The sequence below is a fragment of the Struthio camelus genome, chromosome 3 (assembly GCF_040807025.1).
Source record: "Struthio camelus isolate bStrCam1 chromosome 3, bStrCam1.hap1, whole genome shotgun sequence".
Classification (NCBI taxonomy): domain Eukaryota; kingdom Metazoa; phylum Chordata; class Aves; order Struthioniformes; family Struthionidae; genus Struthio; species Struthio camelus.
The window spans coordinates 112,081,105-112,094,561 of record NC_090944.1 but is presented as its reverse complement, the minus strand read 5'-3'; the positions used below and the strand labels follow the sequence as shown (position 1 = coordinate 112,094,561).

General features: G+C 35.5%; 1 protein-coding gene across 11 annotated transcripts in view; it reads left to right on the top strand.

Moving 5' to 3' along the window:
• EML4 (EMAP like 4) overlaps positions 1-13,457 on the top strand; it is a 165,865-nt gene that overhangs the window by 134,318 nt on the left and 18,090 nt on the right. For all 11 annotated transcript variants that reach the window (XM_068939708.1, XM_068939709.1, XM_068939711.1 and 8 more), the window contains 8 exons: positions 222-332; positions 2,668-2,763; positions 4,879-5,013; positions 5,265-5,400; positions 7,265-7,416; positions 8,961-9,086; positions 9,250-9,381; positions 10,013-10,080. In XM_068939708.1, coding sequence (XP_068795809.1) covers positions 222-332; positions 2,668-2,763; positions 4,879-5,013; positions 5,265-5,400; positions 7,265-7,416; positions 8,961-9,086; positions 9,250-9,381; positions 10,013-10,080 — 956 coding nt within the window. The remainder of the gene's footprint in view (positions 1-221; positions 333-2,667; positions 2,764-4,878; positions 5,014-5,264; positions 5,401-7,264; positions 7,417-8,960; positions 9,087-9,249; positions 9,382-10,012; positions 10,081-13,457) is intronic.

Below are 13,457 nucleotides of genomic sequence, written 5' to 3'. Positions count from 1 at the left end.
CTGCCATGTTCTAGCCCAGACGTGATGAGTAGGAATTGCCTAGGATCTTGGCTTTTGAGGGTAAAGATACCCTACAGTGGCTTTGTTGTGCAGCTCATCAGCATTTCAGCCTGTAGTTCGTACTGCTGATGTTCAAATAGCGTCTGTTTAACAAAAACTTGTTATCTGCGTTTGATATTTCCGCAGTTGGTAATGCTATTTGTCACGTTGCTTTTGCACAGCCTTTACAGCCCCATGTTAGGGTATGGGACTCGGTGAGCCTGGTGACGCTGCAGGTTATTGGCCTTGGGACTTTCGAACGTGGAGTGGGATGTTTGGATTTTTCCAAAGCGGTAAGACAGAGCCTATTACTTGATGTTTTAAATGATTTATCAAATTCTGAGTAAACTAGAAGGAAATCTCTGGAGGTTTTTAGATGCGGTTTTCTAGCTGACTGCTTTGATTTGAAGTGTGTCAGTAAAGTTTGTGTACTTTATATAAAAAAAAAAAAAAAAAGCTGATGGTGAGCTCGGTGGAAAAACAGGAAATTGCGCATGTAAAGTTGTGGTAACAAACTAGCACACTGAATAAACAGCAGACAAGAAACACTTTAATTGGAAATAGAAATCTGTGCTGTTTGGGGCTTTTTTTGGGGGGGGGGTTTGTTTTAAAAAAAAACGGAAAGTTTGTCACTAAGGCTAATGAAGGCACATTTTAATGACTTCTGACATGATGGGTAAGTTTTCTGCTTGCACAATTGAAGGAGCTTTTTATGCACCAAAAAGAAAATAATAAAATCTAATCTTATGCTATTTTCTCCTTAGAAATAAATTGTCTACCTGTATCTCTCCTTTTATACAGAATAAAAATAGAAGTCTTGTAACTAGACAGAATTGATGAAAAAATTAGTAGTAAATGGAAATGTGCTGTTTGATCGTGATGTATTTTCATGAAGTTCTAATTTCAGAATTGCCCCCAAGTTTATTTTCAGTTTATATTTGTGTAAAATACACGTATATTTTAATCTTTATGTTGTCTTTGTATTTTTCCCCAAAGCTCTAAGACCTATCAGAGCCCCTGTAATGCAAGCTGTGATTCTTTCATCCTAGTGGTAGGATTTATAAACAAAAATGCAGCAAAAACTTATCTGCTCTATTTCCCAGTAAAGAGCAGAAGAGAATGATAGAGTGGTTGAGGTTGAGAGGGTCCTCCGGAGATCATCCAGTCCAGTGCCCCTGCTCAGAGCAGGGTCAGCTAGCAGGGTCAGTCAGGTGTTGAATATCTTCAAGGATGGAGACTCAACAACCTCTCTAGGCAACCCATTGGAAATAACTGCTTCTGCTGTCTTGCTACAGTTTCGCTAACACTGAAACATGGCTAAGTTAATTATATCCAGGTTGTGTCTTTCAGTAAATAAAATAAGCTTTTTCTAATACTTCTAATTTTTCAAATAACTCTTAAAATAAAATCAAATTTTCTTTACATAGTATAGAAATATACTGCATAAATAGAATTGAATAATGTGAGAGGAACACTCACTCCATCACTATAACATGCCAATAAAACATAAACTCAAATTTGTTAAAGAAATGCATGTTCCATCATTTAAAAAAAAAAAAAACACGAAGGAAATATTAAGGATTAGATTTCAGCTGCAGAACAAAATAAAAACTAAAATGGATCCTGATCCCTTAGTGCACTTTCATATCATTTTGCATTAGCCTGAGACAGTGAATGTGAAATATTCTGGAACTGTGTTTTTTACTGCATAATCCCACTAACTCACGTAGGAGCAGTGTATATCACCAAAGCCATCTTAAGTCTCCCCCCTCCCCTGCTCTATATTGACAATCTGCTTATAATAGTAGCTGGGAATAAACATTTCAGCCACTTCAGTATTTTCATAATTTGTTGGTGGTTGTGATTGAACCATCAGGAGGCAACTTTAAAATGAATAAGTCCTCCACATCTCTTTATGTATGTTCTTGAAACAGCTGGTTTGTGAAAGCGTGGGTTGCTGTGAAATAAAGGCATGCTTTTATTCTAAGATTCTCAGCATATTCTATTAGTTGTGCGTAGCCTTATTTACTATTTTGTTGTAAAATTATTCAAAATAAACTGTTTCAGTTGTTTAAACCTTAGATGTTAGACTTCCTACTTCTGTAAAGCTTATTTTATTCAGAAAGTGTTACCTTTGCTGGAGTCTTACCAATTGCCTCACGAAAGTGCTGGTACTTACTGCTCTGTGAGAAAAATGAGATGTGCTTGCAAAATCTTGATAATGTAAAGTTGTATGTAGGCGCTAGTAATATTTAAGAAAAAAAGACACAAATGGGTAAAAAATGTTTGCTGAATGGAAAAGGAGAAACTGTTTTGGTTTGATGCTGTTGGCGTGGTGTTACAAACAAGGCAACAAGTTATAAACTAAAAGGGAAAGGCTTGGTGGATATTTCTGAAGTTTTCCTAGAATATTTTTTTGAATCATGAGAGATTATCCAAAAATGAATTTAGATGTCTCACCTTTAACAGACATGGTAAATGCCAGACATACCAAACTTGTCCTTTTTAAGGATTTACTTGCTAATTTATGTTTGTACCTTGGTGATTTTTAAAATAGTACTGTCATGCCCTATTTTTAAAAGTGATATGGAAGTACTTTGTCATCACTCCTTTTTTGTTTTTCTTTAGGACTCTGGTACTCATTTGTGTGTAATTGATGACTCTAATGAGCATATGCTCACTGTGTGGGATTGGCAGAAGAAATCCAAAGTAGCAGAAATAAAGGTAAATAGTGTGCAAATGAATATTCTAAAATACAGCGCTGTTGTTCTCAGAAAGAAATGCAGTAACTTGTAAGACACAAATATGGTCTTACAGCAGTATTGCATAATCATAGTTTCCAAGTATTTTAAGAGCGCAAAATAAATATATTCTTAAAACGTATACGGAAGAGTTTTGACTCTTGGAGCCTTTATTGCATTTTACCTAGGCCTAAAGGCCATTTTAAATTAAAAAATTCTCTAATATTGTCCTAATTTAAAAAAAAAAAAAAATCCTAGGAACTTTAAGGAGATAAAGTGGTGATGCAGTCTGTAGCTGTTTATTTTTAAAAGACAATTTTAGATGTTCCTTATTCTCTTTTTCATCTGAATGAAGTTCCAGACATGGATTCTTTGTATATGTGTCTCTACTCAGCTAAAAGTCTGTTAGTACTTCTGTACTTCTGTACGTTGTAATCAACTCTGCTTTTCTTTTTCTTTTGATCACTGACAAGTGTTTGGAGGTGTTGCGCTCTTTATCAGTGTAAAATCAGTTGCACTAGAAACACATAATTCAATAATAATTTACTGTTGAAGTGTACATTTTGAGATATCTTACTTGTGTTACACAATATCAAGGAAGCAGATATGTGGATGTGGAACTGAATATTTTTTTAGTTAAGTAATTTTTTAATCAGTAAGTAAAATACTCTATAAGTACATTTCTCTGTAGGACTACAACTTGCAGCTTCAAATAATGAAGTCAGGTTTACTTGACCTATTTTCCTTTAATCATGGTGACTGATGTTAATCACATACTCTTCTATCAGTCTTTAATGTAATTCTATGTCTGCATTTCCTTACTGATATTGAATGTGAAGTTAACTGGCGCATGCCTGATATTTCCCATTTACCTTTTTTTTTGACATGGCATTTTGACTATTTTCAGTCTTCGGGAAGTTCCTTGGTATTTCAGAACTGACCAAAAAGAATTTGGCAAGGAAAACTTGCCCTTCAGTTATTCACATTTAATATTCAGTCTTACAATATATTAAGCACCTTCCATGACAGCTAGGTTTGGTGGGAGCTGAGAGTTTCTGCACTTGGGGTAGGGCCTAAAATGGAAGCCTCCTTTCACCTAAATGTGACTAAATATTTTTGCCCTTACAGTTTCCGTATGGTTTTTGGACGTAGTAGGTCCACTTGTGTGGAGGAAAGTATGGGTGTGAAGCATAATTTAATAAATGTGACCATCAAAAACTGATGGAATCTGAGAAGGTTGCTTTCCTAAAATGAGCCATAAAAAGGTAGCGTGTGAAGGGGCCTGGCTGCATTAGTGCCACAGGTTTAAGTATGTTCCTTTAAAGCAGGTGCTTAAATTCCACAGAAATAAATGCATTGATGCATTTCCTTAAGTGTTTTGTGGAATCATTGCCTCCAGGGGTTTGTTTTAAAGACAGTTTTGTTGAATTTACATTACAAATTAGAAAAATGACCGTTGTTATATTTGTAAAATGTATTGGTATAGTATTCATAAAATATTCAGTTGGGTGTTAGTAATTCAGTGAAAGTACATGCAGCCAGTGCAAATATAAAGGAGGGATCATGTATTTGATAATTTTGAATTAAGTGTGCTGTTTCTTTCTTCTGCATGAGGAAGAAAGAAGGTGAGAGGAGGAATGAACCCAAAGGAATTGTTACAGGATTTCAGAAAGAATGGATGTAATTGTTGTATGCTAGTATTCTCTGCGTTATCTCTGTCATAGTTTTGTTATCCAAAATAATCAATGTAGAAACTAAACTGTTTTTCAATACAAAAAATGCCTAGTATATTTCATTCATTTTCTGTAGCAGAAGTCTTAGCTATTTGAAGTGGTAGAAGGTCTTTTGCAATTGAAAAAAATGAAAAAACCCTACTTTTCTACGGAAGTTTTATCAAATCCCTTAAGAATATGAAAGAATAATGCTAAAATGATGTATGCGTCATTCAAACAGTGGATTCAGCATGGAAGTGTTTATGGATTCTTTCATACACACAGTGAGCTGTACTTTTTCCTTCTCTGTTTTGAAACTTGGGGTTTTACATGTGTGTCTAATAGCTAATGTTCCATCTCAATAAATGTTACTTTTGTTCTTGCAGACTACAAATGAAGTTGTACTTGCTGTAGAATTCCACCCAACTGATGGAAATACCATAATAACATGTGGCAAATCTCATATATTTTTTTGGACGTGGAGTGGCAATTCATTAGCAAGAAAACAAGGGATATTTGGGGTAAGAATGTCTTTATATCAAGTCAAATTTTAAATCAGTGGCATGGTCTGCTCATCCCAGCTACAGGTTTGCTCCGTTGTCACCTTACACTGTTTGAGCAGAGAGGGTTTGTTTGTTTTTTTTAAAAAAAAAAAAAAAAAAGAGTCTAACTTCTGCTTATCTGTATGCAGGGTGTATGGGTGTGGATACATTATGCTAATTACAAAAAGAGTACAAGCAATTATCCCTTTCTTTTGCTTATTTTGTTTCAGAAATATGAAAAGCCCAAATTTGTTCAGTGTTTGGCTTTTTTGGGAAATGGTGATGTGCTCACTGGAGACTCAGGTGGGATAATACTTATATGGGGCAAAACTACTGTAGAATCTACTCCAGGAAAAGGACCTAAAGGTAGGATGCATTCACAGTTAATCACAGATTAAACAGTCTCTGGAAGACAAACATATAAAGGATTGCATTAGAGAAGTAATAGGAAAATTGGCCTGACTATGCGTGTATACTTCCTATTATAACAGGTGGTACTAAACTCCTTCAAGTCTCATAAATTTATTGGTTGACTTAATAGCCATCCAGAGTTTCTCATCAATTTATGAGACTGTGCCCAAAGTTGATGAAAACTACTTTGTTTAAATGTTTTTGCATGGAAAAAATGTGCAGTTAATCAACTTTGCTTTCATCCTATGATTTGAAGGAGGCTGTAGGATCAATTTGAGGGTTCTGTGAGCTGCATTTGCCTCTTAAGGGCTGTGCTGTACCATGCTCAGTCTCAAAAGAATACCAATAAAAGTTGAAGCTGATGTTAAGAGGGCTTGTGTGTGAAGGAAAAATATATTGCAGAGCTGTAGCAGTTACCCAATAGCACAGTATCTGGTTAAGCAGATGCTCAAATCTTGGCTGTAAAACATGCTCTAAAACCCATTTTATTTGGCATTTGGGTTAAAGTTTTTGTAGGAAAGAGAAGAAAAATGATTTGTTACCCAGCATATGCAAACCTGGCACAGTTGAGCCCTAAGGTAACTTTTAAATTCAAGTATAATTTATTTTACTTGGCAGCTATTTCAAACACTTGGGTTTAAATTGGTATGCCAGGAAAACATTCATGTAAAAAGCAAATCTTTAACGGTAAGTCTGCTTTTGTAGGTAAATCTTTTTCTTGTCTTTCAAGCTAACTGCAATGGAAAAGTAATTTAACAAATTATCTGATGTTTAATTTTGAAGTTCTTTTGTGCAAAATAACCTTTTCCCGGAATAATGTTAAAAGATATCAAATAGAACTTTTATTTCCATTGGCTTAATTGCATATGGGCTCTTTTAGTTGGTTTATCCTATTAAATTGGTCACAGGACTTTATCGCAAACTCTTTTTGGCAGTCAGAGAGCATGCTGAATTGAGGCACAGGCACAGTTGGCTCAGTTAAGCTGGCATTTATTGAGGTGGTGTTTTAGGCTTTTTTGTGATTGATCCTTGTATGTATGCAAATTTTGGAAGCCCCAGAGTTGTTTTTTTTGTTTTTTAATATTCTCTACTGCAGTTACTGGCAGTTCTCTTCTAATGAACACCTAGCTAGGATGCAAGAGTTCTCCTTTTTTCCTGTGCTACCATTGCTATTTCATTTTCCCATCTTTTTCATTCTTCCTAGTGTTTTCCTTTGGGTAGACTACTATATTGATAGATGCCAAATGCTGGTTATAGTGTTTTTAAGTGAAGCAACATCCAGCATTAGTTATTGGAATCGTGCATTCTGGAAACTTTACTATAAATAATTTGCTTTTTTCCCCTTTTTTATTCCCATAAGACTATAAATAAGGACTTTTAAGAGTTGCTTCTTTTTTTAAAAAAAAAAAAAACATTAATTCTTGTCTAATGGTTGCATGCTAAATATTTTTCAGCTCTTAAAGACAGTTTTTCTTGCCTCTTGCAAAATTGTTTTCCCTTGGATAGCAGAAAATCAAAAGTATTTTGCAAGCAATTGTAGTGTTCTTGCCTTCCAAATAGATTTAGGACAATCACAGTTTCAAAAAAAAAAAATTCCCTTTAGAAAGGCAGGCTTTTCATTTTATCTTTTTATCCTGTAAGAAAACACTACCACCTTGTGTTTGTAATACTAATGCAATACTGATAGCGTGACGGTCCAAATGTAATTGCTTATTAGACACCGTTGTTTTAGTCTTGTGCCAAAATGCACAGCTTCTTGGAAGCCCAGGTTAAAAAAAGATGAGTCGAGTTCATTATAATTTTCTTTTCATGCATGTAGGAGTATATCAGATAAGCAGACAAATCAAAGCTCATGACGGCAGTGTGTTCACACTCTGTCAAATGAGGAATGGGATGCTGTTAACTGGAGGTGGGAAAGACCGAAAGATCATCCTGTGGGATCACGATCTCAATCCTGAAAGGGAAATCGAGGTAAGAAAGCAGGAGCGGCAATGACGCTGCCTTGGGCAGGGTGTAATTAGCAAGCTAGAGCTCTCTCACCCCTCACACGACCAGTATTTGGGATGACAGGACGTCTTTTTTGCTGTCTTTCTAAGCGAGTGACAGTATTTCGTTATAACAGCGTGTCAAGTTTCAGTCTATATATGGTAGCGTGTGAGGTTTCTGTGCTGTTCTGTGAGTGAACAGAAATTTTAAGGTTTTTCTTTTCTCTAAATCTTTCCTCAGTTTCTCTAATTTGTCCCTTTTTTGAGGATGTTCTTTAGTATTGCCTGTGTTTTTTCTGGAGTTTGCCCGCCTGGAGAAAGACAAGTTAGCAGGATTCGAGCTTGTTATAGAATGCTTTATGTTAGACAAATAGTTGGTAAGATATGTAAAGGTACTCTGTATCAATTAGGTAGCAAGGAACACTGGAGTATTTCTTCTAACTTCATTTGATTTTGCTATATGGCAATGCCCGACGAATGGGGATGAACCGGAAAAAAAATTGTATATTGTGCATTTAAAAATACTTATTTTTTCTAACAATAAGATATTCTCCTGAAATAATGTGGTGATCTTAAATAGTTGTTCTAATAATATTTTACTGCCTTTTAATTGGTACCCATTTATACCCACGTTTTTGAGAACTAAACATACAAGAGTTAGAGGTTTATAAAAAAGCTTTATTATAATTATTACCTTGAAGCTAATTAAGGACGTTTAGAAAGCATGGCTGAGAAGAAATAAACGTTGACTACTGTATACCACTCCTAGACTTGTTGGGTAACATACTCTATTTGTATAACTGTCTCTACTCCTTTTGCCAATATGTAATGTTATGTTCAAACTAATTATTTTATGCTGAAAAATATTATTCGGACCCTGACACAACTTTCTGAATGATCATAATGATTTTCTTCCTTGTGTGGCTAATGTCAAAGTTAACATATTTTCTAAAGAGAAATCATTTAAAAAAAACATAAACATATGTACTTGATAAAATAGAGCCATGTATTAAAATTCAAGCGTGCAATAAACAAACTCAATAAAATTCAGTCATTGCTGGCATGAGGCATACAAACACTTACTTAAGGTTAATCAGGAAGCATTAAGAAAATCAGGAAGCATTTACTGTGGACCACAAGATTTTTCTTAATTTTCTCAATCTCTTCTGTTAAAATATAAATAATTCCTATCCTTATGATGAATTGCAAGGGTGTGGAGTGCATTTATGTAATGCATTTGATTCTTAAAAATCCATGGAACTTAAATTTGTAATTCTTTGTACTGAGGCTTTTGAACATGTCATAAATGTGATTGTTTTGGATTGAGGTTCTCCTGTATATGCCTGTATATGGAATAAATAAAGGAGGTAAGTTTCAGGTCAAATCCTGATTTTAATGTATAGGTAATTAGATTATTCCTTTTTACAGGGAGAATGGCAGTTCTGGTCTTCTTGTGCCCTATGGTAATTATGGTCTTCAGAAATAAGTGCCTGTTAAGATCTGTAATGTGACTTTACCAATGTTTCCTAGGTTCCTGATCAGTATGGAACAATCAGAGCAGTAGCAGAAGGAAAAGCAGATCAATTTTTAGTGGGTACTTCACGGAACTTTGTTTTGCGGGGGACGTTTAACGATGGTTTCCTGGTAGAGGTACAGGTGAGTGGGGGCGGGGGGGGTGTTTGGTTGTTTTTTGTTTTTTGTTTTTTTTTTGCTTTATGGGTTTTTTTTTTTTTTAATCCAAAAATAGATTAAAGGCTAGGGCTTCCCTGTTGGGTCTTCGCTTTATTCATTGTTAAATCATATGTTTTTTCCTTTGCAGGGGCATACAGATGAACTCTGGGGACTAGCGTCACATCCTTTCAAAGATTTATTTTTAACATGTGCTCAAGATAGGCAAGTTTGTATGTGGAACTCTGTGGACCACACACTGGAATGGACCAGGCTGCTAGACGTATGTGAACTCTCTAACAGTAAATGTAGAGCTGGAAAATAGGAGAACACATCAATTTTGGGAAACACTCTTGTCCCATTTGACTATAGGGAGAAGCAAAAATCCCGTAACTATGGCATTAAAAAAAGAAGTTTTATTTAAAAGTTTTGATAAACTTAACAGGATTCATCCATCGTCATATATATGGTTGTCTGATAACAATGATGCCATTTAGTGATCCAAGTTGGAATTTAGTTAAAAATTTCTTTCCTGCTGTTGTTTAACTTTTTACAGTTGTTCAAACAATTTGAAGAGGTTGTTTTTTCAGTGCAGGTGTGTTAGGCTTGGCTTTAGATGTCCTTCCCTACTGTCAACATTTATTATCATATCTTGGCTAATAACCAAGCAAATGTAACTTTTTTGACAGAAAACGAGCCGTGTTACCTGTGAGAACGTCACGTAACGCATATTAGTGATACGCTTAAAAAAAATCAGTGTGAGGATCATAAGCAAGCTGCTAACTAGCTAATCATACTCTTTTATTTCTTTGTTAGTTTCCATGGGATTTTTTAGGGTAGCTTTAATATAAGGAGAGTCTTAAGCCCATAAATAAGCTGGAGAGTAAACTATATACCTCCGCCTCTCTGTTTAGGAACCTGGGCACTGCGCTGACTTTCACCCAAGCGGAGCAGTGGTAGCAATAGGAACGCACTCTGGAAGGTAAACATGTTTTGATTAAGTTGTGATGATGGAAAATTTAAGGGAGGGGGTTTAATATTAAGTATTTTATGTTTTGAATCTTACCTGCTATTTGTTTTTCATTCTTTTATATAAAGCTAACTAGTCTGAAAATGTGTTGGTGGGCGGCAGATGTCTTGTAGGGGTTAGAAGGAGACAGATTGTTTGACTGTTTGACTCTTTTTTTCCTTTAAGCTACTATGTGATGAAAACCTAGATTTTGATTTTTTTGTTTATTTTTGGTGTTCGTGAGTACTCCTTGCTGAGTTTACCAAGTACCATATGCCTTAACTGAATATATTACATTAGTTTAGAAGACAGGTCATCACAGATCTTCTCTCCTCCCAAAGCAAACATGCTTGCAACCTGTTTAATATAGCTAGAAAGGCAACTGAACAGACCTAGTGTTTTGACTGTATTTAAGACAGAATTCAATGTGGCACTTTACTGTACTGCACAGTGAAGTGCATTAGATGTTGAACGTTAGGGTGTCCAGACTCATCCTAATATCCTTGCTTATTTTAAAGCTATCTGAACACAAGCCAAACCCTTCAATTCAGGCATTTTTTAGTGGTGGAAAAAAAATATTTCAGTTCATAGGTAAGCTCTCTCTGGTTTAATATCATCTCCAAAGAAAGGAAACTCATGCAAGGGATTTTTAGCAAATAACAGTTAAAAGAAAAAATAGACTACAAATAGCATTAGAAAGGTCAGAGGGATGATTTTTAAATCTACTGTCATTCTCATTCTATCTCAGTCCTACCTTATAGTTGGCACATCAATGTTTAAGTAACAGATAGTGCATGTAAGAAAATTACTATTTTCTTTCTGTTAAATTTGTCCCCTAGATTTTTTTTTTTTATGGTTGTTAGGCAAGCATTTAGGTATTTAAAGTTTGTTTTTAAAAACTGCTGAGCATGTGCAACACATGATTTAACTTTCCTGTAAAAAGCTAAAAGTTAAATACTTTTCAAGCATTTTCTTTCTTCAAGATGAAGATCCAGTCTGCAATAAATTCATTAGGTATAAGATCAGGCTAGAAAAAGTAGTGTACCTTCCTAAGAAAAATCTGACTGAACTCTTGTACGTTTGGATTTCACTTTGTGCCTTTCCATTGTTTATGTCTTTCTAATTACAGTGTTAAACTAAACTGGTGCTTCTACCTCTGTTAAACAGAGAAGAAGATATTAGCATAGTACTATTTGAAATAGAGAAAGGGAAAAGGTGTCAGGCTGCATTGTCTGAGAGTTCTTGGGCATTTTTGAAATTACACGAAAATATAATCAAGCCATAGTGAGCAGTTGAAGCAGTCGATCTGGAGTTTGCTTTTGACGTACGTACATACATACATACATATATATATATATACACATACACACATACACACACACACACACGCATACACATATATATATACACAGATATATGTGTATGTTTGTGTGTGTATTTTTTTTCACCCCAGAGAGTTTACATTACTTTCTAAATTCAGTGCATTTCAGTTTAAATTCAGATTTTTAAGTTACCTGAGGGCAACCTCTTTATATGATATTGGATGTATTCATGATGATGGTCTTATTATTTTCTTCCTATGTTCTTTGTGGAACTGAGCAGTTATATTTTCATTATTATATTTTATTGTATTCTGCTTTTGCATGATTTGATAGGTTTGATATACACAAATGAAACTGAATTGAAATGAGGTCTGGTAAGTGTACAAGTGGATGAGAAATAAATGGAATTGTAAATCAAGATAAGCAGAGCAGTTTTAGATTTACTGACTAACCGACGATATCATGTGGTGCTTTCCTTGCCAGATAAACTAGTCTTAGGGAGTTATTTCCTGGAGGATTGAGGTTTGCGTGATATATCTGGATTACTGTAAGAAAGGAAAAAAAAAAATCTCTCAAGACTTAAATATATAATAGCTTACTTGATTCATACCCTGAGACTCATAAAGCAAATATTAAATGGTTCTAATCTGTTTAGAATTCAGTAAACCAAACCCTTGGATGTGTAAATTTATTGCAGTTCTAGGGCTACCTTGCTTCCAGCACAGAGGTCAGTACGACAGGAGCACCGACAAGGTCGGGCTTGAGGGTTAAAACTCTGACAGCTGAACCTTTTTTCCCATTCTCTGTTGTTGCACTGTAGTGTGTTTTTATCGGAGCTGGCTTGTCAAGTTTCTGGAGTGTATTTTACGTGCTGCTTCCCATGATGAGTATTTTGGGATCACTTGTCTTTTTGGGCTTTCTCCAAATGGTTTGCTGCGTGTTTTGTTACCAATTTTGTTTTGAATACCTGCTGTGTGTCTGTTCATCGATTTGCCTATGATTGTCTGAACTGGAGAGAGCTAATAGTCTTTCAGATCTTGCTGTTTGCTGGAAATGCAGCGCTGAAAAAGTAGGGCGGGCTAGCAATCAGAAATCCTACCAGAAAAGTGAGTTATTCAAGGTACTGGGCTGGTTGTTGTGCCATGTTGCCGATGGTGGTATTTGCAGGGAAGTAGATCTTCCTGTGACTAATCGTGTAGAGTATTTTGAGTGCTGTTGATATAAGGGCTCAAAAGCACTGCAGAAAAAAAGGCTGATAAGCTTCTTGCACAAGTCACCAACACTAATAAGAAAACTGAAGGCAGGCAGACGACCAGCTGAGCCGATGCCCCAAGGAGGTAAATCAGTCAATAGAGTTATTCAGCCTTGCACCAGTTTAGCATCTTTTGTGGTGTTAAGGTGAAGGAGCCTAAACAACCCAGGGAACACAGTTGTAAGTTTGTTTGATTTGCTCATTTTTATACCGTGCGCTCTGACTAGCACCTTGCAGGTTCAGTATTCAGTATTACTTGAACAACGTTGTGGCAATTGCAAGCATTAGCGCAAGAATATGTTACTACTTTGGAATATTCTGTTTCCCTAGTGCTTTCATCAGAAGAAAAAAAAAAAAAAAGTATGTTCACAGATGTAAATTATCAGTAATTGATAATCATGTCATGAGTCACAATTTGTTTTCCAAAAGAGTTGTTTAGAGGTTTTTTAATCTCTAGATGGTTTCTTTTTTAGGTGGAAAGGTTATTTAAAATAAGAAATGGTTAAAACGCCAAAGGAGTGGGAAGACAGGAAACGGAGATTAAAACCGCAAAAATTCTGTTGCTTATATTAACTCACAAACCAATTAAGCATGTTATTTTAAGTAACAACTAGGAGAAATCAGGAAAGAACAAAAGGGCAACTGTTTTACAGCTGGGGTATCATTCATGTGTGTGTTTCATCTGATCTGCAAATCAGAAGAGTGGACTTGGCAGGCAAGGCTTTGCGTTTCATGGCCCAGGAGAACTTTTGCAGGGTCAGCTGCCGTTTGCTTGT